Here is a 27,943-nt window from a genome sequence, read left to right as displayed (position 1 = left end):
ATATACGACTTCTCATATGACCTTAAACATATGTGTTAAATATGGCATGAATCGGTCCATAACCTGACAGATTCATGCCATATAAACAGATTTCCCAATTTTATTTCTGGAGCAACAATAGGAAATTAAAGTTCGGCCTAACCGAACTTAGCACGCTTTTACTTGTTTGTCACCCGATTCGTTCGCCAATTTAATGAAAACATTTGTTTTCCCTTTATAAAATATACAAATCAATTCAATTAAGGTATCAATTAATTATTTAATTGATTACAAAAATTTCAATCACAATCGTAATTGAAAAAAATTTCAGATTCAATTAAAAAAAATAATGAACCAATTAAATTTTTAATTGAGAATTACAAAATTGAATAATAAAATCAAATTCAATTAAAACTAGTAAAAGCGTGCTAAGTTCGGGCGAGCCGAATTTTATATACTCTCCACCATGGATTGCATTTGTCAAGATCTTTTCCCCGTATCCCTTTTTAGGCCATCAAAGGCTATGCTATTAGAGCTATATCAAGTTATCGTCCGATTCGGACAATAATTGAACTGAGTGTTGGAGACCACAGTAGAAGTCATTGTGATAGTAAGAATTGCGTCCTTTAGGGGCTCAAGAAGTGAAATAGGAACATCGCTTTATATGGGAGATGTATCAGACTATAGACCGATTCAGACCATATTCGTCACGCATGTTGATTGTCACGGGAGAAGCCGTTGCACAAAATTTCTGCCAAATCGGATAATATTTGCGCCCTCTAAAGCATCAAGAATTCAAGATCCCATATCGGGTTATATGGCAGCTATACCCGGGTATGGACTGAATTGAACCATACTTAGAACAGTTATTAAAAGTCATAACAGAAAACGTCATGCAAAATTTCAACCAAATCGGATAAAAATTGCGCCCTCTAGAGGCACAAGAATTCAAGACCCCAGATCGGTTTTTATGACAGCTATATCAGGTTAAGAACCGATTTCAACCATACTTGCGACAGTTGAAATTATAACAAAACTCATGCAAAATTTCAGCCAAATCAGATGAGAATTACACCATCTAGTGGCTCAAGAAGTCAAGATACAAGATTGGTTTATATGGCAGCTATATCAAAACATGAACTGATATGACCCATATACAATTCCAAGTATTTTCGCAAAATTTCAAGCTGCTACCTTTACTCCTTCGAAAGTTAGCGTGCTTTCGACAGACAAACGGAATGATGAAATTAGAATAACCTCATCCTATGGTGGAGGGTATAAAAATGAATGATCCTATTAAATTTTAAATTCAATACATTTTCGTGATATTTTTATACCCTCCATTATAGGATGGGGGGTATACTAATTTCGTCATTCTGTTTGTAATTACTCGAAATATTCATCTGAGACCCCATAAAGTATATATATTCTTGATAGTCGCTACATTTTATGCCGATCCAGCCATGTCCGTCCGTCAGTCCGTCCGTCCGTCCGTCTGTCTGTCGAAACCACGCTAACTTCCGAAGGAGTAAAGCTAGCCGCTTGCATAAATACTTCTTATTAGTGTAGGTTGGTTGGTATTGTAAAGGGTGATTTTTTTGAGGTTAGGATTTTCATGCATTAGTATTTGACAGATCACGTGGCATTTCGGACATGGTGTCAAAGAGAAAGATGCTCAGTATGCTTTGACATTTCATCATGAATAGACTTACTAACGAGCAACGCTTGCAAATCATTGAATTTTATTACCAAAATCAGTGTTCGGTTCGAAATGTGTTCAAATTTTGACAAATTTTGTTCAGCGATGAGGCTCATTTCTGGTTGAATGGCTACGTAAATAAGCAAAATTGCCGCATTTGGAGTGAAGAGCAACCAGAAGCCGTTCAAGAACTGTCCATGCATCCCGAAAAATGCACTGTTTGGTGTGGTTTGTACGCTGGTGGAATCATTGGACCGTATTTTTTCAAAGATGCTGTTGGACGCAACGTTACGGTGAATGAACACATTTCGAACCGAACACTGATTTTGGTAATAAAATTCAATGATTTGCAAGCGTTGCTCGTTAGTAAGTCTATTCATAATGAAATGTCAAAGCATACTGAGCATCTTTCTCTTTGACACCATGTCTGAAATCCCACGTGATCTCTCAAATACTAATGCATGAAAATCCTAACCTCAAAAAAATCACCCTTTAAATGGGTCATATCGGTCCATGTTTTGATATAGCTGTCATATAAACCGATCTTGGGTCTTGACTTCTTGAGACTCTAGAGTGCGCAATTCTTATCCGATTGGAATGAAATTTTGCACGACGTGTTTTGTTATTATATCCGTCATATAAACAGATGTTATATAGCTGTCATATAAACAGATCTGGGGACTTGACTTCTTGAGCTTCTTGAGGGCGCAATTCCTATCCGATTGGGTTGAAATTTTGCGTGACGTATTTTATTCTTACTTTCAACAACTGTGTCAAATAAGGTTCAAATCGGGTTATAACCCGATATAGCTGTCATATAAACCGATCTAGGATCTTGACTTGACTTGAGCCTCTAGAGGTCGCAATTATTATCCGATTTGCCTGAAATTTTGTACTACGGATCCTCTCATGACCATCAACATACGTGTTCATTATGGTCTGAATCGGTCTATAGCCCGATACCGCTCCCATATAAATCGATCTCTCTATTTTACTTCTTGAGCCCCCAAAGGGCGCAATTCTTATTCGAATTGGCTGACATTTTACACAGGTCTCCAACATATAATTTAATTGTGGTCCAAACCGGACCATATCTTGATATTGCTCTAATGGCAGAGCAAATCTTTTCTTATATCCTGTTTTGCCTAAGAAGAGATGCCGGGAAAAGAACTCGACAAATGCGATCCATGGTGGAGGGTATATAAGATTCGGTCCGGCCGAACTTAGCACGCTTTTACTTGTTTTTGTTTACCTTGGATTACCGCATAATTTGAGACGCTTGGAAAAAATTTTATTCGTTTCAAGTGACTTCTGGTATTTCGTGAGTAGTGAGTGTTCCGTGAGTTGTGATTTTTCTCGTGGTATTTTTAACGTTACCATTTTTTTCGTGAGTGTGAGTGAAAATACACTCACGTGCACATCTCTAGTCCTGCGCATTAAAAAAATTATTTATTTACTTCACACATTTTTCATTTGAAAAGTCGAACAGAATGCCAAACCTTAAATGGCAATGGTCTCTCAAAAGTGTCTTGTGGAAATAATGATGACTGCTACACCTGCATTTGTCACCGAGCTTTAGTCTATCGTACTTTGGTTTTCAATTTCAACATAGTGTCGTAAATAAGACGCAGAAATGCCTTTCAAAATTAAATGCATTTTGTATAAAATCTTATTTTCAGAATTATGAAAATTGGGAAATTAGGTGGTAAATTCAATTATCAAGGGCTATTAATTTTCTATAGTGCATATGACACTTGGTGGCTTCTATCGAAATATCTAAACTAAATACAAAAGAACAAAGCCTTTTTATAAAAACCGGACTTGTATCATAGACGAAACGATCATCATCATTTTGAATACTGGCCCTGGCTTAGAGAAGCGAATGTGCAAACACTGATAGCTGTGTGTACTTCACTGGCTGGCCACTATAGATTTAGACCGCTATGTGACATACAAAATCGGAATCTATGTTTCCCGTCGCCATTGTGCGTATAAGTTGGGCGATTATTGTCTTTTAAATGAAGTTATCAATGGCAAGCCGTGAAGAGCAATCAGGCACTTCTTGTGTGAAACCGAGCAGAGCAACAGGTGTGTCCGTCTGTGTGACTTTCACGGCTTACCTGTCGATGATGGCGGGTCATTTGCAAAGCTCTTGTTTATGGCTCTAATCTAGGTCACCAAGAATCGGTCATAATCGCGTGAGATTTATTACTGCAACATACAAAGGTGGTAAGACGCATTTGGCAGCTAACAGTTCTTTTCATTTTAATTGTTTTATTTCAATAATAGGTTTTTTGATCACCTTTTGTTTTTCCGCTTTAATATTCAAAAGAAACCAAAAACATCGACACTCACTATTAACGCGGAATTTTGCCTGTTTTTTTTTTCTTCTTTGTTTTAATTGTTTTGTAAAGTTACGAATGTGAAGCGAAGCCAAGCGTGTGGTCTCAGAAATGAAAGTGAAGAGCTATGTCTTATAAGCAAGAGCATGCTTCAATCTTCAGAGTCAACGCATGGTTGGAGGCTTGAAAAGATTCAAAAGCCACAGTAGCCACTACAGTTGTTTAAGGAACTTTCTCAATTCAAAACTGTTTATTTAAGCCCGAATTACATATATCGTATAAGCGCCAAATAGACATGAAGTAATCTTTAGCACTTTACAATCAAGGGGTGATTTATTGTAGATCATGGCTAAACCGGTGCAAGGCAAGTTATAAAACGAAGGCCATTTGTGGATTTTATTTTTATTAAATATCAATAAAATGTTTAAATGTCCAAAAAACAATAGAATGTTATTTATGGCTAGGTGTACCAATGACACCTGAGACAACGAATTTGATGTCTTTGATTGATCGAATGCATCATAAAATGCAGATTATTCCCAATCATTTTTGAACTTTGAGAATGTGTGAAGTGATATATCGCATTCGTATTCATCGACGTGATTTATAGAGGTGCCATATTAACCATCCTAATTGTATACCTTACGATATTAACTGTGCTTGAATGTCAAATAAATGTGTCATGCCATAAATTTCAACAGAGTATGGTTTAAAGTATTCATGCACGCAAAAAAAATTATTCGTTTGACATAAAGGAAATTTTCTTCAAGTAAACTTCTTTTACGATGAAAGTGAATGTTGTCTGCGATAAATTCCTGTAAGGATTTGTGATAAACATACATTCATTTTTACCCCGGCACTACCTTTCATTTATTCAATACTAGCTGACACGGGCCCGCTCCGCTGCGCCTTCTTTTACTTTATATGGAACAAAAGTTTCCTTGGAATATTTATTTTGGACAATTAAAGATCTTTTAGTGAAATACCATGCTACGAAAATAGCTGTTAGTCGCTTGACTAACAGTTTAACAATGTAAGTGCCTTTATCTGAATCCCATATGATCTTTATTGGTCTACGAATTTAAGTTTGGATGTAAGGTGTACTCCATTCTTAAAATACTTAATTTCAGCCCGATATTCTCATGATGTCTGATTTAGTGGTGTTTTCGGGGGAGAGGTGGTCCCCCAGATACTTGGCGCTGAAAAAATATCAGCATTTCAAATGCCATTTATTTAAACCCCATATTCCCATTGGCTTAAGAGGAGTTTACAGGATGAGGGGTCCCCCAAACACATGGCCCCGAAATAGGTTATCAAATTCGTTTTCTAATCTCAAATACCTTTCATTTGAGCCACATATTGGCATTGTCGAAAAATTTTCTCTTTGGGGGTGTTTTAGGAAAGGGGTGATGCCCCAAATACATGGTCCTACATTTGGATATCGAATTCGAATTCTACTCCCAAATACCTTCATTTGAGCATAATATTGCGATGGTCACTAAAAAATTGCTGTTTGTGGGGTATTTCGGAAAAGGGATAGACCCCAAGATAATTGGTCCCGAAAATGGGTATCAATTCTTGTTCTACCCCCCAATACCTTTCATTTAAGCCCCACATATATCTATATATCTTGTATTGGGTTGCCCAAAAAGTAATTGCGAATTTTTCATATAGTCGGCGTTGACAAATTTTTTCACAGCTTGTGACTCTGTAATTGCATTCCTTCTTCTGTCAGTTATCAGCTGTTACTTTTAGCTTGCTTTAGAAAAAAAGTGTAAAAAAAGTACATTTGATTAAAGTTCATTCTAAGTTTTATTAAAAATGTATTTACTTTCTTTTAAAAAGTCCGCAATTACTTTTTGGGCAACCCAATATTCTAACCCCATGTTGCCATTGCCCTCAAAATTGGATATCAAATTCGTTTTCTAATCTCATTTAAACTGCTTATTGCAAAAATTATCAAATATGTCTGGTTTGGGGTATTAGCCCTTAAAACTCTCTTTAAGACCCAGATTGTCTTGGTGAGCAAATACGTCCTATTTGTAGGTTGTTATAGTGGTGGGACGTCCGCTAGACAGTTGGCCCCTAATGTTGATATCAGATATGTGGTCTACTCCCACATACCTTTAATTTGAGCCCCATATCTCCATAGTCGGCAAACATGACAGGCTTGGGGGGTGTTTTGGGGGATGGGCGGCCACTCAGTGAGTTGGCCTTGAAAATATATATCGGATTCGTTTTCCACTTTAAAAACCCTCTTATTTGACCCTCATATTGCAATAGTCAGAAAGGGGTGGGGTGGCCTTATAGACACTTTTCCCGAATATTGATATTAAATTCGTGCTTTACTCCCAAAGACCTTTCATTTGAGCCCCATATTGCTATGGTCGTAAATTTGTCCCATTTGGGGGATGTTTTTGGTGAGAGACGGCCCCCCAAACACTTGGACCCATATTTTGATAGCAGATTCGTATTCTACATTCAAATACCTTTTATGGAAGCCCCATATTCCCATGGTTAGTAAATAAGTCCTGTTTGGGGGGTGTTTTGGGAAAGGGGTGGACCCCCAGAAACGTGGTCCCACATTTGGATATCATATTCGTATTCTACTCACAAATACGTTTCATATGAGTCCCATATTGCCATGGTCGGTAAATATGTCCGATTTACGGATGTTTAAGGGCTTGGGGTGTTCCCTCTAGCACTTAGTCCGACAATCGGATATCAGATAAATTTTCTTATCTTGCATACCTTTCATTTGAGTCCCATTGATTGATGATTGTTCTAAATATATGTTTTGTAGGTTTTAGGGTGGGACAGCCCCCTTAGTTACCCCATCCGAAATTCGGATAAAAAATTTTTGTTTTTAGGGTACTATATGAGAGCGCACAAAATTTCGCTTAAATCGCACCACCCATCTCCAAAATCTGGCGTTTTTGAACATAAGGGTAAGGGGGAGGGTCCGCCCCCGCCCCCCTTCAGATATCAAAAAATGTAGTACCCCATTTTCACCACGGGGTCATTATGCACCATCTGTGAAAATTTTAAGAAAATCGGTTCAGCCGTTTCTGAGTCTATAAGAAACACACAAACAAACAAACAAACCTACAAACAAACACAAATTGATTTTTATACCCTCCACCATAAGATGGGGGGTATACTAATTTCGTCATTCTATTTGTAATCATGTCATTTTAAGACGATCTAGCCGCCAAATAAACCGATTTTGGGTCTTGACTTCTTGAGACACTAGAGGGCGCACTTCTCGTCCGATTTGATTGACATTTTGAACGTGGTGGTTTGATATCACTTCCAACAACTGCGGTAATTATGGTTCAAATCGGTCTATGTTTTGATATAGCTGTCATGTAAACCGATCTTTGGTCTTGACTTCTTGAGCCTCTAGAGGGCGCAATTGTCATCCGATTTGGCTGATATTTTGTACAACGGCTTTTCTGCTTTTCTGATGACCTTCAACATACGTGTCTAATATGGTCTGAATCGATTAATAGCTTGATACAGCTTCCATATAAACCTATCTCCCGATTTTGCTTCTTGAGGCCCTTCAAGAGGCAAATCTTATCCGAATGAACTGAAATATTACACAATGACTTCGAAAACGATCAGCATTCATTTATGGTCCGAACTATAAGTTGATATAGCTTCAAAAGCATAACAGTTCTTATTCAATATTCTCTGTTTGCCTAAGAAGAGATACCGCGCATAGAACTCGACAAATGCGATCCATGGTGGAGGGTATATAAGATTCGGCCGACCGAACTTAGCACGCTCTTACTTGTTTTTAATTAAGTTAGAGATCGCATTTATTAACCAATCATCACGAAAATTTGCACATATCATTTTCTAAGATCAAAAACAAACGTTATCAATTTGGGGAAAATCGGTTCAGATTTAGATATAGCTCCCATGTATATAATTCGCCAGATTAACACTTAATAGGGCGTAATTACAATAATTTTTGACGGATATGCATGAAATTCGGTATGGAATGTTGTATATATATATGGGAAGGACGCCAAGTTCAATTTAATTTTGTAACACAATACAAACTCAAATGTTTACCAATTATAGGTAGATTTCAGTTAGCAATTCAAACCCTTTCACATTTAAATACCTATTTTGGAATGAAAATTTTTTTTATCTCGTAAATATTACCAAAAAATATATGTGCCCTAGAAATTTTTGTTGTGTTTTCTTGTATCTGCAAGCTATTTGTCTGTTGCTCTAAAAATTTTTGTCATTGGACATATCAGCATTTTCGTACCTAAGTCAAAATTTTAAAAAGTTTTCACTTTCCTAGTTTACAACAAGCTCAAGAATTCAACCTTTCTCTCTATTAGGAAAGACAAAATTGAATAATTTTTGGGTCGGTAAACGAATAATCGTTTGCGGCTATAAAAACACTTTTGCTATTAAAAAGTTTGTGGTTTCACAACAAAAGAAAGGTATTTTGACAGTAAGTGAAGCTGCTTAAGGGTTTACAATGAGCAAAGTTAGTTACGTTAAAGAATGTTATGACTATGTTGAAGAGAAACGTTATACAGTAACAGTAAAAGAAAAATCTCGTAATAAAAGTATTTTGTTTGTCGTAAAAAAAAACATTTTATTTTTTTTTGCGTGTGCCATTCTGGTGCATCGGTTATAAAATTTGGCTCTGGTTAAGGGTAAAAAAAATAATAATGATTTCTAAAATATTCCAACAAGAGATCTTTATCGATAAACTGTTTTAATTTAAGGCTGACATGAGATAACATGACGTGTGTGGTGTTCATCGTTATAACGGGACAGACAGTTTATGACAGAAGTTTGGTATGTAGCATGAAATATGCCCTTCATCTAAATTTAGTTCATAAAAATGTCTAATTATTCTCCTACTAGAGAGATATGGTGAGGTTTTGAGCGTTTAGACAAGTGATGGGAAAAACAACTCACACTATTCCACATTACTTAAATAATCTCAAGCAAGCCCATGGGCTTGTACATGATTGCAATTGAGTGCTCGTCGCTGGTATTGACACATATAGACTTATACACAACAATTGTTTCTATTTTTTTTGACTGACAAAAGATCAGTCAGTATATTGAGCAGCTCAGTCGAATGCGATAAAAATGTTTAAAGTGTCGCCTTAGGTATAAAAATTCTGTATATGAATAATGAAAGACATTGTCAGAGTAAGCGAAACGTTATCGGTATAGCTATTAGTATCATAACAGGACACATAGCACTACGAGCTCACTTATGTAAAATCGGTGCGACAAGTGATAGTATGTGTAGGGCATGCGGGGAAGATGATGAGACATTGGAGCATTGCTTTTGTTATTGCCTGGCTTTCGAGTCTAAAAGATACCAGCACTTAGGCGGAGACACAATACCGGACATTAACCAACTTAGGGGAGTGGTAGTGAAAACAATTAAGGATTTTTTAAGTAGCACGGAATTCCTAACTTAAAATTTTCTTTTTAGAGGTTATATTACAGTTTTTAGAGCGCACAGCAAGCCGATTACTGCCTTAGGTGTATGTCCATAGTTGCATGGGGCTGATTAATATCTGCACCCTCTTTTCAACCTAACCAAACCTTCTGGAATTTATCGCTAAAGACATGTACTTTAATCGTAAATAACGTCCAAAATTTTTCACAAAAGAAGTTCACTTCTCGAAAATTTCCTTTATGCGAAACGAATTATTTTTGTGCGTGCAGGGTCAACGGGTTACTCCAATGACAAACCCATACTAAATTCATCAGTTGTATACACCAAAAGCAAACGAAAGTGGAACTAGTCCCGATTACTTTGTAACAAGTAAAAGCGTGCTAAGTTCGGCCGGGCCGAATCTTATATACCCTCCACCATGGATCGCATTTGTCGATTTCTTTTCCCGGCATCTCTTCTTAGGCAAAAAAGGATATAAGAAAAGAGTTGCTCTGCTATTAAAACGATGTCAAGATATGGTCCGGTTCGGACCACAATTAAATTATATGTTGGAGACCTGTGTAAAATTTCAGCCAATTCGTATAAGAATTGCGCTCATTGGGGCTCACGAAGTAAAATAGAGAGAACGATTTATATGGAATCTGTATCGGGCTATAGACCGATTCAGACCATAATAAACACGTTTGTTGATGGTCATGAGATGATCCATCGTACAAAATTTCAGGCATATCGGATAATAATTGCGACCTCTAGGGGTCAAGAAGTCAAGATCCCAGATCGGTTTATATGGCAGCTATATCAGGTTATGAACCGATTTGAACCTTATTTGACACAGTTGTTGAAAGTAAAAATAAAATACGTCATGCAAAATTTCAGCCAAATCGGATAGGAATTGCGCCCTCTAGAAGCTCAAGAAGTCAAATCCCCTCAAGAAGTCAAATGACAGCTATATCAGGTTATGAACCGATTTGAACCATACTTGGCACAGTTGTTGGGTATCATAACAAAACACGTCGTGCGAAATTCCATTCCAATCGGATAAGAATTCCGCCCTTTAGAGGGTCAAGAAGTCAAGACCCAAGATCGGTTTATATGGTAGCTATATCAGGTTATGAACCGATTTGAACCATACTTGGCACTGTTGTTGGATGCAATAAGAAAACACGTCGTGCAAAATTTCATTTCAATCGGATAAGAATTGCGCACTGTAGAGGCTCAAGAAGTCAAGACCCAAGATCGGTTTATATGGCAGCTATATCAGGTTATGGGCCGATTTGAACCATATTTGGCACAGTTGTTGGATGTCATAACAAAACACGTCGTGCAAAATTTCATTCTGATCGGATAAGAATTGCGCACGCTAGAGGCTCAAGAAGTCAAGACCCAAGATCGGTTTATATGGCAGCTATATCAGGTTATGAACCGATTTAAACCATACTTGGCACAGTTGTTGGATATCATAGCAAAACACGTCATGCAAAATTTAATTTCAATCGGATAAGAATTGCGCACTCTAAAGGCTCAAGAAGTCAAGACCCAAGATCGGTTTATATGGCAGCTATATCAAAACATGGACCGATATGGCCCATTTACAATACCAACCGACCTACACTAATAAGAAGTATTTGTGGAAATTTCAAGCGGCTAGCTTTACTCCTTCGGAAGTTAGCGTGCTTTCGACAGACAGACGGACGGACGGACGGACAGACGGACGGACATGGCTAGATCGACATAAAATGTCACGACGATCAGGAATATATATAGTTTATGGGGTCTCAGACGAATATTTCGAGTAGTTACAAACAGAATGACGAAATTAGTATACCCCCCATCTTATGGTGGAGGGTATAACTAGTGAATAAACGGGTTTAGAATTAGTGTCCTGGTTTACTGGGAAAAGTAAGTTACAGAACTAGATGATGGCTGGACAACTGGGACAGGCTAAAGTTGTTACTTTGTTGTTAAGCTTATATACCAGAAAAGAGCAAGTTATGAACTGTGGGCCGGCTATTGGGAGGCCCAGAGAAAACACGATAGTGCCAAAGATGGGGTTCTAACCAACATTGGAAACATTCACTAACGAACACACCGTTCGTTCTGTGTCTAATCCGCCTGCGTATTTGGAATTTTTTTTTTTTTTTTTTTTGTAATGAATATAACCTTTCATTCCAGTGAAATTTATTCTCATGGTCAAAGAGTCCGTATTTCTCCCTTTTGGGAGATTAATGAAAGAATGATGAAGCAATCACCAATCCTAATCGGCGAACATACTGAATGAATTACTCTTCTTTCACAAAGCCCATGGTACAATTAAGAAGTAGTGCCGTTGGCACAACAACAAAAGTCTACCACCAACAAAACTAGCTTGATTGGCTATTGCCGTAAATGCAAATGTCAAAATGGTTTTAGAAATAAACGTTGTTTTACAATTTATCTTCTTCGAATGTGTGCTAAAGTTGTATTTTCATCATTATAACACTGTTTTGTAGCTTGTGTGTGGAATATCGTATCTAATAAAACATAATTTTAAGAGCTTAGAAAAACACCACATCTGTGTTAATAAACATTTGACATTTAGATTTATTGCAAAATCAAACAAAAATAAGAAACATTACTCAGCTGTTCGCATGATTTCACCTTATAAGTACATCCTGCACAAAACCTTAAATAGTTTGAAAAATTCAATAAAATCGTCAGGCAAACAAATAAATCCAACATTTTGAGTTTCATATGCATACGCAAAAAAAAAATTATTACTTCTTTTACACTTTTTTTCTAAAGCAAGCTAAAAGTAACAGCTGATAACTGACGGAAGAAAGAATGCAATTACAGAGTCACAAGCTGTGAAAAAATTTGTCAACGCCGACTATATGAAAAATCCGCAATTACTTTTTGGGCAACCCAATATTTATTTGACATAAGATTAATTTTCGACAATAAAACTTCTTTTGTGGGGAGAACGTTAGGACATTGTTACCGATAAAATGTTATTAGAAACTTCATATGGGTTTCCATTGAAAAGCAAAAAAAAAAAATTTATGACGGATATTTTTCATAGCGAAGTTGTGTGCATGCGTTCCCATCAATGCTGACTGACCATTACTCAATAAAACAAGTAAAAAGGGGTTAGGTTTGGCCGGGCCGAATATTGGATACCCACCACCTCGGGTATATATGTAAACCACGTTTCGTCATAATCCGGTGAAAAAATGCACAATTGGTGCCCCCATAGCAGCTATATAGAAATATGGTCCGATTTGGATCAATGGTCCGATTTCGATCGGCGCGAGCATTGAGTGGTCGAATAAGAACAAGTTATTGTCAATTTTGTAGAACAAAATATTGATATAGCTACTTAAATCCAAATAAAGACCGATCTCAGAAAGTCAAATCGGGACATCGGTTTATATCGGAGCTATATCAGGTTATGGACCGATTTGGGCCGTACTTGGCGCTGTTATTAAAAGTCATAACAACAAACTATGAGCATGTAGTTTCAGCCAAATCGGAAAAAAATTGTAACTTGTATGGGCTCAAGAAGTCAAAGCAGAAGATCGGTTTATATGGAAGCTATATCAGGTTAAACGCCGATTCGGACCGTACTGGCTACAGTTTTTGGAAGTCATAACGGAACACTACGTGCAAGATTACAGCCTAAAGAACAAGTCATTGTCAATTTTGTAGAACAAAATATTGACCTTTGGGTAGCTGTATCCGAATATAGACCGATCTGAACCATATAAGATGTCGACAAGCCTATCATAAGTCAATGAGTCAAATTTTAGCGAAATCGAATTATAAACGCGCCTTTTATGGGGCCAAGACTTTAAATCGAGAGATCGGGCTCTATGGCAGCTATATCCAAATCTGAACCGATCTAGGCCAAATTGAAGAGGGGTGTCAAAGGGCTTAACACAATTCAATGTTCCAAATTACTGCGACATCGGACAATAAATGCGCCTTTTATGAGCCCAAAACCTTAAATCGACCGGTCTATATGGCAGCTATATCAAAATCTGAACCGATCTGTGCCAAATTACACAAAAATGTCGAGGGGCCTTACACAACTCACTGTCTCAAGTTTTGGCGAAATCGGACAATAAATGCGCCGTTTATGGGCCTAAGATCTTAAATTGAGAGATTCGTCTATATGGCAGCTATATCCAAATCTGGACCGATCTGAGCCAAATTTCAAAAGGATGTCGAAGGGCCCAACACAACTCACTGTCCCAAATTTCAGCGAAATCGGATAAACAATGAGGCCTTTATAGGCCTAAGACCCTAAATCGGCAGATCGGTTATGACAGCTATAACCAAATCTGGACCGATCTGAGCCAAATTTGGCTTTTGTGGGCCTAAGCCCTTAAATCAGCGGATCGCTATATATGGGGGTTATATCAAGATATAGCCCATCTTCAAACTAAACCTGCTTATGGCCAAAAAAAAAAAAAGAATCTGTGCAAAGTTTCAGCTCAATATTTCTATTGTTAAAGCGTGATTTCCACAGACAGGCTAGACCGACTTAGATTTTTACGACGATCAAGTATATATATATATATACTTTATAGAGTATATATATACTTTATATAGTTCGAGGTGTTGCAAATGGAATGACAAAATTAATATACCTGCATCCTTCGGTGGTGGGTTATAAAAAAATAAAAATTTGTCTTTGAGCGTTCGCTCACGAACTCACACTCTCTGTCAAATGGAAGAGACACAAGAGATAAATGAAGTTTTACTTAATTTATGTGGAAAGACATATTTTGCAGTAAACAAAATATTTTTGACTTAAAATAATTTTTAAATTTTTGAGTAAAAGTACCACAGAGGAAGATTTTACTATAAACTAACTGACTTTCACATCAAAAAGTGTTAAATTCACGACTAACATTCAACCATGTGGGGAAATGTTGCACATTTACTATAAAAATAGTAATTCTATTGTTCTGTTAATCCTTAAGATATTGCAAATGTTTTATTCTTTTTGCGTGTACATGAGAAGATTCATGCATTTTAATGTACAAAAACTAGCACTTACCTGGTGTCGTCGAACATTAAATCAATTTTTAATTTGTAGACCGAATTGCGGCTAACACTGGATGAGGTCTCTTGGTGATCGCTTTCCAAGAGTCGAACTGCCGACGAATTACTACCACTGGCCTTGCGTGAACGCACAGAGTTCATTTTCGGAAGTGCAACAGTCTGATTGTCCGCTTTGCTGGTCACCATTCTTGGTTTGTCAAAAATATCAAGTAAGGCAAAAACAAAAGCAAATACAGCATGCAATGAACGAGCTAAGGAGACCACGAGTGGAATGCATGTGGCAACATGTGCAGTAAATTGCAGTGAGTAACAACCGCAGAGATTATTTTGCTTTGTTTCTCCGTTTTCTGCTTCTTCTGTTTGGTTTGGTTTTTTTTCTATTTCTGTTGTTTCTCTTGCGGATTTTGTAACACTTCACATTCTGATGGTATTGTTGTTAAATACCTCAATTAATTAACAAGTTACGCATAAATGTTGCATTGCAACAAACAAACCCCGAATGTCAGTCTGCCTTTGCAAGCTGTTTTGCATGCCGAGTTGGTGGTATATGAATTCTGTTGCCGCTGTTGCCTGTATGCACTGTAAGATAACAATTGTTGCAAGTAAATACAAGTAAATGAGATTGATGAATGTTTGGTATGGATGAAGGCAGTTATAGATAGATAGGTAGATATATAGGCATTGAGGCGTATAGACACATAACGAATTAGTTAGGCAGATATTCGCGAAATACACAACTAGGTTTTTCACAGGCACTTGCCCCGCGATACCCACGAACATGCAGCCATAGTCATGGTGGTGGATGTCGGAGGAGGCGGTATAGCTAATAAATTGCAATGCAAGAAAAAAAAATTATTTATTTATTGTTTAATTTTTTGTTTGATAGACGGGACCGCGCGCATGTTTGCTGGCGCTGGCAGAGAATGGCAAAGCCAACAGGCAACGGTGGAGGGGTAATTAATTTTCCTTCATAATTTGCACTACAATGGGATCTGATCGGATCTGTTTTCGGTTTACTTTCACTCAAATCATTTGGTGTGGACTAACACTGCAATGGATGGATTGCTTGCGTTTGACTCGCGTTAATTAGTCGACAAAACGAAGCGCATAGAAATTTTTGAAAACAGGTTAGAAGGAGGAAAATTCATGATTGATGCTCCACTCAGTTTTTAGTGTATTTTGTGTCAGCTATAAATTGGGGTTTTTGGTAGGCGATGTATCTGCTTTCAAATGGCAGAGCTGTCGCTAATATTTCACAAAATTCCGCACTGTTTTTAGCTGCCCCAATACAAAGGAGCCACTGTCGTTAGTTTCTCATTTCTTTTTCAAATTAATTTCAAAATTTCGCGTTAAATTTTCAAAATTACTTCTTTTTTAACAGACATTTAAAGAAAATTAGTTATGATGATGTCTGTTGGTTATTAAAATAATTAGTTTAATGTGAATTTCCAAAAAATGAAACACAAAAAATATTAACTAATACACGATAAACTCACATGCACACACACACACACTCACTCGCACTGTTAGTTGGTGGAAAAATATATAACTTAAAAAATATATTAAGATTTCCTTCAGCGCGTAACAAATGGCTGACTGAGTGGTTGGCGTAGCATAAGCCAATTGAAAAAGGTACTCCACTTCAGGTTGTGTTTCTTTTCGTCAACATTGTTTCGCCCGGTATTAAGCCGTGGTAATGTTACACGCGTTGTTTTCTTGCCGAATGCGCACGCACAAATGTCGATGAGCTTCACAGCGTAAAGCTGAATGAACCCCCCGAGATACTGCCACACAGCAGCTGTATAGTCAGATTTACTGAAAGCTGAATGGAGCTGACGGGCGGACGGACAATAGGCAGGCAAGCAAAACCTCGGGCATTGAACAAAGCAATCTTTAGACAGACCATCATCTGTGGTTAGGCCAAGTGCAGCTTAGTAAGCGAACGGGCAGACCAAACGAGCAAAGTTGATAATGGCTTTGCTAAATGAAGAATACCCTAGATGATGGAAGTTCATAGTTTTCAGTTTCTTACATAGGCGTAATTACTTGCACAATGCGCCCAATGGCCATTGAACCAACAGAAATGCGCGAAATAAACGGTCTGTTGCATCTTTCTAATGCATTGGTCAAGTGTAGTCTCTATGAATTTATGTCTTCATGAATGTACTACACTGAAGGCAAGGGTCAAATTCTTTTAGCATCATTTAGTGAAAAACAGTCAAAGAACAGCAAAAAAAAAAAAAAATGCAGCAAAAATGTACATGCAATCATTCATCAGCCTTAAATTATCAAAATACTCATAAAACAATATGAGAGATTTTTACAATTGGAAATACTACAAAGTAAAATATATTTTAAAATCTTTTTAGGAATATAAAGCACTAGCTGGACAGGGCCCGCTCGGCCGCGCCTTCTTTTATTATTATTTATTTTTTTTCAATTAAAGAAAGAAAAGCTTTAAGTAAAATACCATGCTATGGAAATAGAATGTGTACATAGCTTGAGAATTGAGTCCCCCATGATCATTATGCGTCTATGAATTCGCTCGGAGGGTTTATGGTCATTTAAGTTTGGATGTTAAAGACTTATTTTAGTTTAAAAGACTTTATTGGAGCCAATATGGATTTTGGTAGTGGGAAGTGCCCCATGGTGGTGGTTGGTGGGTTAAGGGGGTGGCGTGGACCTCCAGAAACGTGGTCCCGTAAATGGGTATTAATTTCGTGCCCTTCTCCCGAATACCTTTCATTGGTTTAAGGGGAGTTTACACGATGAGGCGTCCCCCAAACACATGGCCCAAAAATTGGTTATCAAATTAGTTTTCTAATCTCAATGTTGGCGAAAGTAAAACATCTTGCCAACGTCTATTAAATATAATTTATAACTATTCCCTTTGCATATAAACTTTTCTTATATACTTGTAATTTTATTAGTTTTACCTAACGATGTCTGCCTTGCTATATTTTTCCCTTTTTTTCTACTTTAAAACCTTAACAAAAACATCTAACAGAAGCTACATATTTAACATTATACTTGGTACAACCAAACCATTGATGTACACTTAACATTATTAATGCTAAATAGTATTTTGCTCACTCGTTTATTATGTTAATAGTATTTGATTTGTACTCCCAACTTACTTTAATTATTCCAATGCATTTCTTTCTCACTGCTCCTTTACTCCACATTTTGCATTCATTTCGTTTGCTCACCACAATCGGTTCTGCATAGCAACAGCCGAAGTTATGACTTAATCAGCATACCCATGCTTCAAATGAGCCGAGATGCACATGCAGTAAATACTGCTACACTGAGGCCTTTACTTCCAACCATTGCTCACTTGAAAACATTTAATTTATTAAATATTTGTGTTTGTTTTGAGAATAGGCCTAAGTGTAATTGGAATGGATTGGAATATTTGACCGTTGTAATGTATTTTTAAAACCACTCAATAGACGAAACATTGAAACTTATTGGGCTTAAGCAAATCAAATGTTAATCCAATGACTCTCTTGTTTTTTGGACTTCAAGCTGATAACATCATTCGATAAGTATAGCTCCGCAGACATTAATTTGCTTGTGATTGATATAGGCTTTTGATATGAGAGAATTTATTTTTTCTTGCTGAATAAACATTGTTGAAACTTAGTATTTTTGAAATTTTGCTTTTACGTACATAAATTGGTGCCGAAACCCGGGACATAATCTTGGAATTATTGAAGATTGATATTTTCTTTATTGAAGTTCTGAGTTCTGGTTGTGATTTGAGCTGTTGTTTTTTTTTTTTTTTTTTCGTTTGCCTTCTATATTGGGACGTGTTTGGTGCTAACTTGGTGTTGGTTAATAAGGAAAGATGACTTCCCTTGATCAGTATATTCAAATGCAAAGAGACACTCTTTCAGTTTTGGTGAAGTATGAGGAAAGATTTGAATTGAGACAGGGTCGTGATTTAGGCTCCGGTTATTTACAATCACTTGCACAGAGAATTGATGATTTGTTTAACGTGTTTGAGAGTCAACATTGTGAGATATTGCAGAAAGTTCATGATGATGCTATTGATGCATCTGTTGTCCCGTACTTAAGGGAGGATGTGTATTTTGAATTTTCGGAACGATATTTCACGTTTAAAGGGCGGCTGATGGACATTTTGTCACGCATTTCCACTCCTTCTCACCCTTTGTCTAGCACCTTCGTCACACATAGCGGTCGTGCGGACACTACGATGGGGGTTGAGGCGAGGCTACCAAAGATATCACTTCCTTCGTTTTCGGGAAATTACATGGAATGGATTCCATTCCGTGATATCTTCGTCTCGCTTGTCCACAATAACGAATCACTTACCAGAGTTCAGAAATTTTACTACTTGAGGGGCTCTCTGTCTGGGGAGGCCGCGAGTTTGATTAGGACGATTGCTGCAACCGAGGCCAATTATGACTCGGCGTGGGCTACGCTGGAATCCAGGTATCATAACAGGAGGATGATTGTAGGCCATTTGGTGACCAGGCTTTTCAATGTCAGTAGGTCGGATGGTGGATTTCAGTCGATAAAGACGTTGCTTGATTCCACGAGAGAATGTATTGCCTCGTTGGAGAATTTGGATATATGTACCGATAGTTGGGATCCGTTATTGATTCATTTGGTGGCTCAGAAGTTGGACTGTCAGACTAGAAGAGATTGGGAACAATCTTTAAAGTCATCGACTGAGGTTCCTACCCGCGCCCAGATGTTTGAGTTTCTCGAGGCCACCTTCAGGACTCTTGAGTCCCTCCATGATAAATTTATTTTCTCTGAGGTTCAGACGACTTCCAGGTCTTCCAAGGGTGGTTCACAGACCAAGAGGGCTTCCGTCCATTCGGGCAAATTTGTGAAGTCCAGCCAGTCAAAGTGTTCATTTTGCGACAAGGGTCATTCTCTTTCGAAGTGCTTTAGGTTTTTAGCTCTTTCACTACCTGCAAAGACTGAATTTGTTTCATCTAGGAATCTTTGTCAGAACTGCCTGGCGACTGGGCATTCTATGGATAATTGTACGTCCCCATTTCGTTGCATTATTTGCAGGCAACAGCATCATACTGTTCTTCATCCTGATAGCCAAGGCAATGCTGTTGATTCATTGAGTACTTTGCCATCTTCCTCCGGCGGTTCTCACAACGCTGGCCCCCGTGTCACTTCTCATAGTGCGAGTTCATTCCACGCGGTTTTACTATACACTATTCGACTTCTTGTCAAGACCGACTGTGGTAATTTTCCTTTGAGGGCGCTGTTAGACCCTGGCTCTCAGGGTAGTCTGGTTACCGAGTCCGCGGTACAGCTCTTGGGTCTCAAGAGGCATAGATCGGATTGTAGGGTGATCGGGATTGGCGATGGGCATGATAACTTATCTAAATTTTCAGTTGATCTTCAGCTTTTGTCTAGATTTGGAAAGCCTGTGTTATCTTGTACGGCCTTAGTTCTTTCTAATCTTTCGTCGTATACTCCCGGACCTTCCTCTAGGTATATTTCGTTGCCCGATTTGGCCGAGGATTCTCTGGCGGATCCATTTTTCTATAAAACCGACAGGATTGACATTATCCTCGGTTCAGATGTTTGTTCCCAAGTTAAGATTCCGACAGAATCGTTTGTTTTCCATAATTTATTTTACCAGAATACATACTTTGGGTGGGTGTTTTCCGGCTCTTCTGATGTTGATACTTCAAGACGAGTCACTATCCACAATACGAATTTGGAGGCGATTCTCAGGTCCTTTTGGGAGCAGGAGGAGGTGAATGTAGGGCGATGTATGACTGACGAGGACTCTCGTTGCGAGGAGATTTTTAGGGCTACCACAAAACGTGCCGATTCAGGGCATTATGTGGTGCGGTTGCCATTCAGGTCGTTGCTCGATGGGGATGAATATCCTGATATTAGGAATAATGTTTTCAATGCCATTAAGAGACTAAGGCAACTTGAGATTTCATTTTCGAAGCGTCCTAGTTTTTCTGAGAGATATAGGACATTCATGAGGGAGTACGAGTCCTTGGGACATATGTCTAGAGTTGGTGTCTATCCCGGAGATGTCCGACCTGACTCCTATTTTTTGCCACACCACGGTGTTTTTAAGGACGACAGTACGACGACGAAACTGAGGGTCGTTTTTGATGGCAGCAGCCATTTGAGAGACTGTAGATCTCTGAACGAGATGCTTTATCCAGGTCCTGCATTGCAAAATGATCTGGCATCTGTTATGACACAGTGGCGAAGACATCGCGTGGCATTTTCTGCGGATATTGAAAAGATGTTTCGTCAGATCGACGTTTGCCCAGAACACCGTAAATATCAGCAGATTTTATGGCGAGGTGACTTTTCTGACGAGATATCTATCTATGAGCTCAATACGGTTACATACGGTACCGCTTCTGCTCCGTACTTGGCGATACGGGTGCTTCGACAATTGGCTCACGATTATCGGTCGAGTTACCCTCACGCTTCCGAGGTTCTGTTGTCCGATTCGTATGTCGATGATATCCTCTCGGGGGCTGATACGTTTGAGGAGGCCTATGATTTACATAGGGACTTATGTTCGCTTTTGGATGAGGGTGGTTTTAAGCTCCGCAAGTGGATTTCGAATTCCGATGAACTTTTGGGTGCTATTCCTAAGGATATTGTGGATCCTTCTCTGATTCTTGATTTTGAAAGTGAAAATATTGTGAAGACTTTGGGTATTCAATGGAATATCAGAGACGATTGTTTTTCGTTTGGAATTAATCAGACCAACTCATGCACTATTACCAAGAGGTCTATTCTTTCTGAGTCGGCTAGCCTGTATGATCCACTTGGATGGTTAACGCCATCCACTGTTGTGGCGAAGTCCTTGTTTAAGAGTCTTTGGGAGCACGGGCTTGATTGGGACGCGGATATTCCTGAGTTCATAAGGGATAGGTGGTTGAAATACCGTTCATCTTTGTCCGAGATGGTCCGATTGCGGTTGCCAAGGTGGATTCACTGGTCTCGAGGTCATAGGTGCGAACTGCACTGCTTTTGTGATGCCTCGAATACGGCGTATGCGGCGGTTGTGTATTCGAGGGTTGAGACTGCCCAGGGTGTTTTTGTTAGCCTTTTACAGGCTAAGTCGAAGGTTTCGCCTATGAAGACAGTCACAATTCCAAGATTGGAATTGTGCGCTGCAGTTCTATTGGTAAGGCTTGCTGAAAGGGTAAAGGGGTCTCTTGCGACAGTAGACATTGACTCTGTATTTTACTGGAGTGATAGCTCGACAGTGCTGAGTTGGATCCGTAAGGCGCCTTCCACTTGGAATGTCTATGTAGCCAATAGGGTGGCAGAAATTCAGCGCCTCAGCGATCCTCATGATTGGAGGTATATACCTTCGGCGTTGAATCCGGCGGACGGTGCTTCGAGAGGGGTTCTGCCCGACAAATTGATTGAGGATGATATGTGGTGGAATGGACCACCGTTTTTGTGCCAACCGAGGGCATCATGGCCTCCTAACTTACCTCAGCTGGACACTACGGAGGAACGGCGTAGGACTAAGATTTCTTCTAATGAAGTTTGTACAGCTTCGTACCCAGGATTATTGTCGAGATTTTCTACTTTGCAAAGTCTGCTCCGAGTCACTGCTCTATGTTTTAGATTTATCCGGAACTGTAAAGGTCGTGAGTTCAGGGTGACAGGCCCTTTGACTTTGCCGGATACAAACAGGATCGTGCTTCTTTATGTAAGATTGACCCAGATGGTGGACTTTCCCGAAGAGCTGGCACAGCTGTCAAAAGGTTGTGGAATTAGGACTGGCTCGCTTCTAAAGCTCATGCCATTTTTAGATGAAAGTGGAATTTTACGCGTTGGGGGTCGCCTGCAGAATTCTTCGTTGCCATATGGGGTCAAGCATCCGATTTTATTAGCAAAGTCCAATCCTTTATCGCGCCTCATTGTTCTGGACGCACATGAGAAGACGTTACATGGTGGAATAACATTGACAATGGCGTATGTTAACCGGAGATTTTGGATAATCTCCGGAAATCAGTTGGCTAAATCTATAATACAAAGTTGCATTCGATGCTTCAGATATTCTGCCAAAACATCACAACAGATTATGGGTAATCTGCCACATGTACGTCTGAATATAACCCGGCCATTCAGGCACAGCGGTGTGGACTACGCTGGCCCTATCTCTATCAAGGCTTCCTCACTTAGATCGGCCTCCACGACGAAAGGTTATATTTGCTTATTTATTTGCATGGTGACGAAGGCTATACATTTAGAAGCCGTTTCGAGTCTGACTACTAATGCTTTTTTGGCCGCTTTTCGGAGATTCATATCGAGGAGGGGTGCATGCACAGATCTGTACTCTGATTGTGGTACGAACTTTGTTGGAGCATCCAAAGAACTCCAGGTTCTTTACAACAAAAATAAGAATTCTCTGCCTGATGACATAAGGGATTCATTAAGCCTTATTGGGACTACCTGGCACTTTATTCCACCTGCTTCTCCCAACTTCGGTGGCCTTTGGGAAGCAGGTGTTAAATCCACCAAGTACCACCTCAAAAGAATCATGAACGATCGTCTCTTAAATTTTGAAGAGCTGACTACATTATTGTGTCAGATTGAAAGCTGCTTAAATTCTCGGCCGCTTGCCCCTGTGTCTTCAGACATCAGTAACTTCGACGCTCTTACGCCAGCACATTTCCTGATTGAGGAACCCACGAACTGCATCCAAGAGGAATCGCTACTGGACAGTAACATCCACCACCTAACTCGATGGAAATGCATAGAAAAGCTCAAACAACATTTTTGGAAGCGGTGGCGTAATGAGTATCTTAATCGCCTACAATCACGGCCTAAATGGCTGAAACGTCAACCAGACATCAAAGTTGGAGATTTGGTACTAATAGCTGATGAACGGTGCGGGCCAGGACAGTGGCTTCTAGGTCGGATACATCAAACGCATCCAGGAGCAGATGGTCACATAAGGGTCGTATCTGTTCTAACAAAACATAATATAATTAAAAGACCAATATCTAAAATATGTTTACTTCCAGGCAATGAACTCCAAAACAGAACCAACAATACAATGGACACATCTTCTCATCTCAAAACTGATTCAAACCTGATGACTTCATCTTTGGATGGGGCCTGATCCCGTTCGCTGTGAGTTGGAGCATAGCGGAGTCAAAAACTCGACTAAAATACTCCCAACGCTAGGCCATCCAAAGTCATCGTTACCTGCAAAAACTGTCGTTCTTCGGGGGGAGAATGTTGGCGAAAGTAAAACATCTTGCCAACGTCTATTAAATATAATTTATAACTATTCCCTTTGCATATAAACTTTTCTTATATACTTGTAATTTTATTAGTTTTACCTAACGATGTCTGCCTTGCTATATTTTTCCCTTTTTTTCTACTTTAAAACCTTAACAAAAACATCTAACAGAAGCTACATATTTAACATTATACTTGGTACAACCAAACCATTGATGTACACTTAACATTATTAATGCTAAATAGTATTTTGCTCACTCGTTTATTATGTTAATAGTATTTGATTTGTACTCCCAACTTACTTTAATTATTCCAATGCATTTCTTTCTCACTGCTCCTTTACTCCACATTTTGCATTCATTTCGTTTGCTCACCACAATCGGTTCTGCATAGCAACAGCCGAAGTTATGACTTAATCAGCATACCCATGCTTCAAATGAGCCGAGATGCACATGCAGTAAATACTGCTACACTGAGGCCTTTACTTCCAACCATTGCTCACTTGAAAACATTTAATTTATTAAATATTTGTGTTTGTTTTGAGAATAGGCCTAAGTGTAATTGGAATGGATTGGAATATTTGACCGTTGTAATGTATTTTTAAAACCACTCAATAGACGAAACATTGAAACTTATTGGGCTTAAGCAAATCAAATGTTAATCCAATGACTCTCTTGTTTTTTGGACTTCAAGCTGATAACATCATTCGATAAGTATAGCTCCGCAGACATTAATTTGCTTGTGATTGATATAGGCTTTTGATATGAGAGAATTTATTTTTTCTTGCTGAATAAACATTGTTGAAACTTAGTATTTTTGAAATTTTGCTTTTACGTACACTCAAATTCCTTTTATTTGAGCCACATATTGGCATGGTCGAAAATTTTTTACCCTTTGGGGCGTGTTTTGGTGAAGGGATGATGCCCTAAATACATGGTCCTATATTTGGATATCAAATTCATATTCTACTCCCAAGTACCTTTATTTGAGCTCCATATTGCGATGGTCAGTAAAAAATTGCTGTTTGTGGGGTATTTTGGGAAAGGGGTAGACCCCCAGAAAATTGGTCCCGAAAGTGGGTATCAATTCTTGCTCTACCTGCCAATACCTTTCATTTAAGCTCCACATTGACATGGTCGGTAAATATGCCCGATATAGGGGTGTTTTGAAGATTGGGTGGTCTCCCAAACACAAAGCCCGGAAAATATATCAGCAACGTGCTCTATTCTCATATAAAAATTTATCATTTATTTGATCCCCATATTGCCATGGGCTTCAAAATCGGATATAAAATACGTTTTCTAATCCCATTTTAACTCCTTATTGTAAAAGTCAGAAAATATGTCCGGTTTGGGGTATTGGCCCTAAAAACTATAAATATTTGTTTCCACTCTCTATAAGACCCAAATTGTCTTGGTGAAATACGTCCTATTTGGGGGTTGTTATCGTGGTGGAACGTCCCCTAGACAGTTGGTCGCTAATGTTGATATCAGATACGTGGTCTACTCCCAAATACCTTTCATTTGAGCCCCATATTTCCATATTCGGCAACCATGACCGGCTTGGGGGGTGTTTTGGGAAAGGGGTGGACCCCCAGAAGCGTGGTCCCACATTTGGATATAAGATTCATAATCTACTCGCAAATACCTTTCATTTGAGTCGCATATTGCCATGGTCGGTAAATATGTCTGATTTAGAGGTGTTTTGGTGGTTGGGGTAGTCGCCCTAACACTTGGTCCGACAATTGGATATCAGATAGCTTTCTACCAATATACCTTTCATTTGATTGTCGTGATTGATGTAAATATATGTTTGGTAGGTTTTAGACTGGGGCGGCCCCCCTAGGTACCTCATCCGAAATTTGGATAGCAAATTTTTATTTTTAGGATACTATTGGGTTGCCCAAAAAGTGATTGCGGATTTTTTAAAAGAAAGTAAATGCATTTTTAATAAAACTTAGAATGAACTTTAATCGAATATACTTTTTTTACACTTTTTTTCTAAAGCAAGCTTAAAGTAACAACTGATAACTGACAGAAGAAAGAATGCAATTACAGAGTCACAAGCTGTGAAAAAATTTGTCAACGTCGACTATATGAAAAATCCGCAATTACTTTTTGGGCAACCCAATATATGAGAGCACATAAAATTTCGCTTAAATCACACCATCCATTTTCGAGATCTGGCATTTCTGAAAATTAGGGTAAGGGGAGGGTCCGGAATGCACCATCTGAGCCTGGTACAGCTTCCATATAAACCGATCTCCATATTTTACTTCTTGAGCCCTTAAAGGGTGCAATTCTTATTCGAATTGGCAGAAATTTTACTCAATGACTACTACTATGGTCTCCAATATATTGTGAATTACGGTCCGAATCTGACTATGACTTGATATAGCTCCAGCAGCAATTCTTTGCTTTTATCTTTTGTTTGCCAAAAAAGGTGGTACCGGGCAAAGAACTCGACAAATGCGATCCATGGTGGAAGGTACATAAGATTCAGCCTGCCCGAACATACCGAACGAACACACTATCACTAGTTTTTTTGTTAATTTAATTTTGTTTTTTAACGTTTTTCTTCTTCTCACTTCTCTTAAGAAAAAACAAAACAAGTAAAAAGACGTTAAGTTCGGCCGGGCCGAACTTTGGATACCCACCACCTCGGGAATATATGTAAACCACCTTTCATCAAAATCCGGTGAAAATTGCATACGTTATGTCCTATAGCAGTTATATCGAAATATGTTCCGATTTGGACCAAATACTAATAAGTAAAGGGTGATTTTTTTGAGGTTAGGATTTTCATGCATTAGTATTTGACAGATCACGTGGGATTTCAGACATGGTGTCAAAGAGAAAGATGCTCAGTATGCTTTGACATTTCATCATGAATAGACTTACTAACGAGCAACGCTTGCAAATCATTGAATTTTATTACCAAAATCAGTGTTCGGTTCGAAATGTGTTCAAATTTTGACAAATTTTGTTCAGCGATGAGGCTCATTTCTGGTTGAATGGCTACGTAAATAAGCAAAATTGCCGCATTTGGAGTGAAGAGCAACCAGAAGCCGTTCAAGAACTGCCCATGCATCCCGAAAAATGCACTGTTTGGTGTGGTTTGTACGCTGGTGGAATCATTGGACCGTATTTTTTCAAAGATGCTGTTGGACGCAACGTTATGGTGAATGAACACATTTCGAACCGAACACTGATTTTGGTAATAAAATTCAATGATTTTCAAGCGTTGCTCGTTAGTAAGTCTATTCATGATGAAATGTCAAAGCATACTGAGCATCTTTCTCTTTGACACCATGTCTGAAATCCCACGTGATCTGTCAAATACTAATGCATGAAAATCCTAACCTCAAAAAAATCACCCTATACAAGTTATTGTTCAATTGTGTATAACAAGATATTGGTCTTTTTAGTAGCTATATCTAAAAATAAACCGATCTGAACTATATACGTCACGGATGTCGAAAAGCCTAATATAAGTCACTGTGTCAAATTTCAGTGAAATCGGATTATAAATGCGCCTTTATGGGGCCAAGATTTTAAATCAAGATATCAGTCTACATGACAGCTATATCCAAATCTGGACCGATTTTGGTCAAGTTGCACAAAAATGTCGAAGAGCCTAACACAAAGCACTGTCCCAAATCTCGGCGAAATCGGATTATAAATGCGCCTTTTATGGGCCCAAAACATTAAATCGAGAGATCGGTCTATATGGCAGCTATATTCAAATCTGGACCGATCTGTGCCTAATAAATGTCTAAATAAATGTGCCTTTTATGGCCTCAAAACCTAAAACCGAGAGATCGGTCTATATGGCAGCTATATCCAAATCTGGACCGATTCGGGCCAAATTGAAGAAGGATGTTGAAGGGCCTAACACAACTCACTGTCCCAAATTTCTGCAAAATCGGATAATAAATGTGGCTTTTATGGGCATATAACCCTAAATCGGAGGATCGGCCTATAAGGCAGCTTAAATCAAGAAATCGGTCTATATGGCAGCTATATCCAAATCTGAACCGATCTGAGCCAAATTGAAGAAAGATGCCGAAGGGCCTAAGAGAACTCACTGTCGCAAACTTCAGCAAAATCGGATAATAAATGTGGCTTTTATGGGCCTTAAACCCTAAATCGGAGGATCGGTCTATATGGCAGCTATATC

The 27,943-nt window shown here is 38.7% G+C and overlaps 1 protein-coding gene across 1 annotated transcript in view; it reads right to left on the bottom strand.

Moving 5' to 3' along the window:
* The window catches only part of LOC106094216 (uncharacterized), a 126,230-nt gene that overhangs the window by 15,975 nt on the left and 82,312 nt on the right, over positions 1-27,943 (bottom strand). The window contains exon 3 of the mRNA XM_059363099.1: positions 14,514-15,097. Within this exon, the coding sequence (XP_059219082.1) occupies positions 14,514-14,704 (191 nt within the window). The 5' untranslated portion in view covers positions 14,705-15,097. The remainder of the gene's footprint in view (positions 1-14,513; positions 15,098-27,943) is intronic.

This window comes from Stomoxys calcitrans, chromosome 2 (genome assembly GCF_963082655.1).
Source record: "Stomoxys calcitrans chromosome 2, idStoCalc2.1, whole genome shotgun sequence".
NCBI classification, from domain to species: Eukaryota; Metazoa; Arthropoda; class Insecta; order Diptera; family Muscidae; genus Stomoxys; species Stomoxys calcitrans.
Note: the sequence above shows the minus strand (reverse complement) of the source record. Positions and strands in the feature narration are given on the sequence as shown.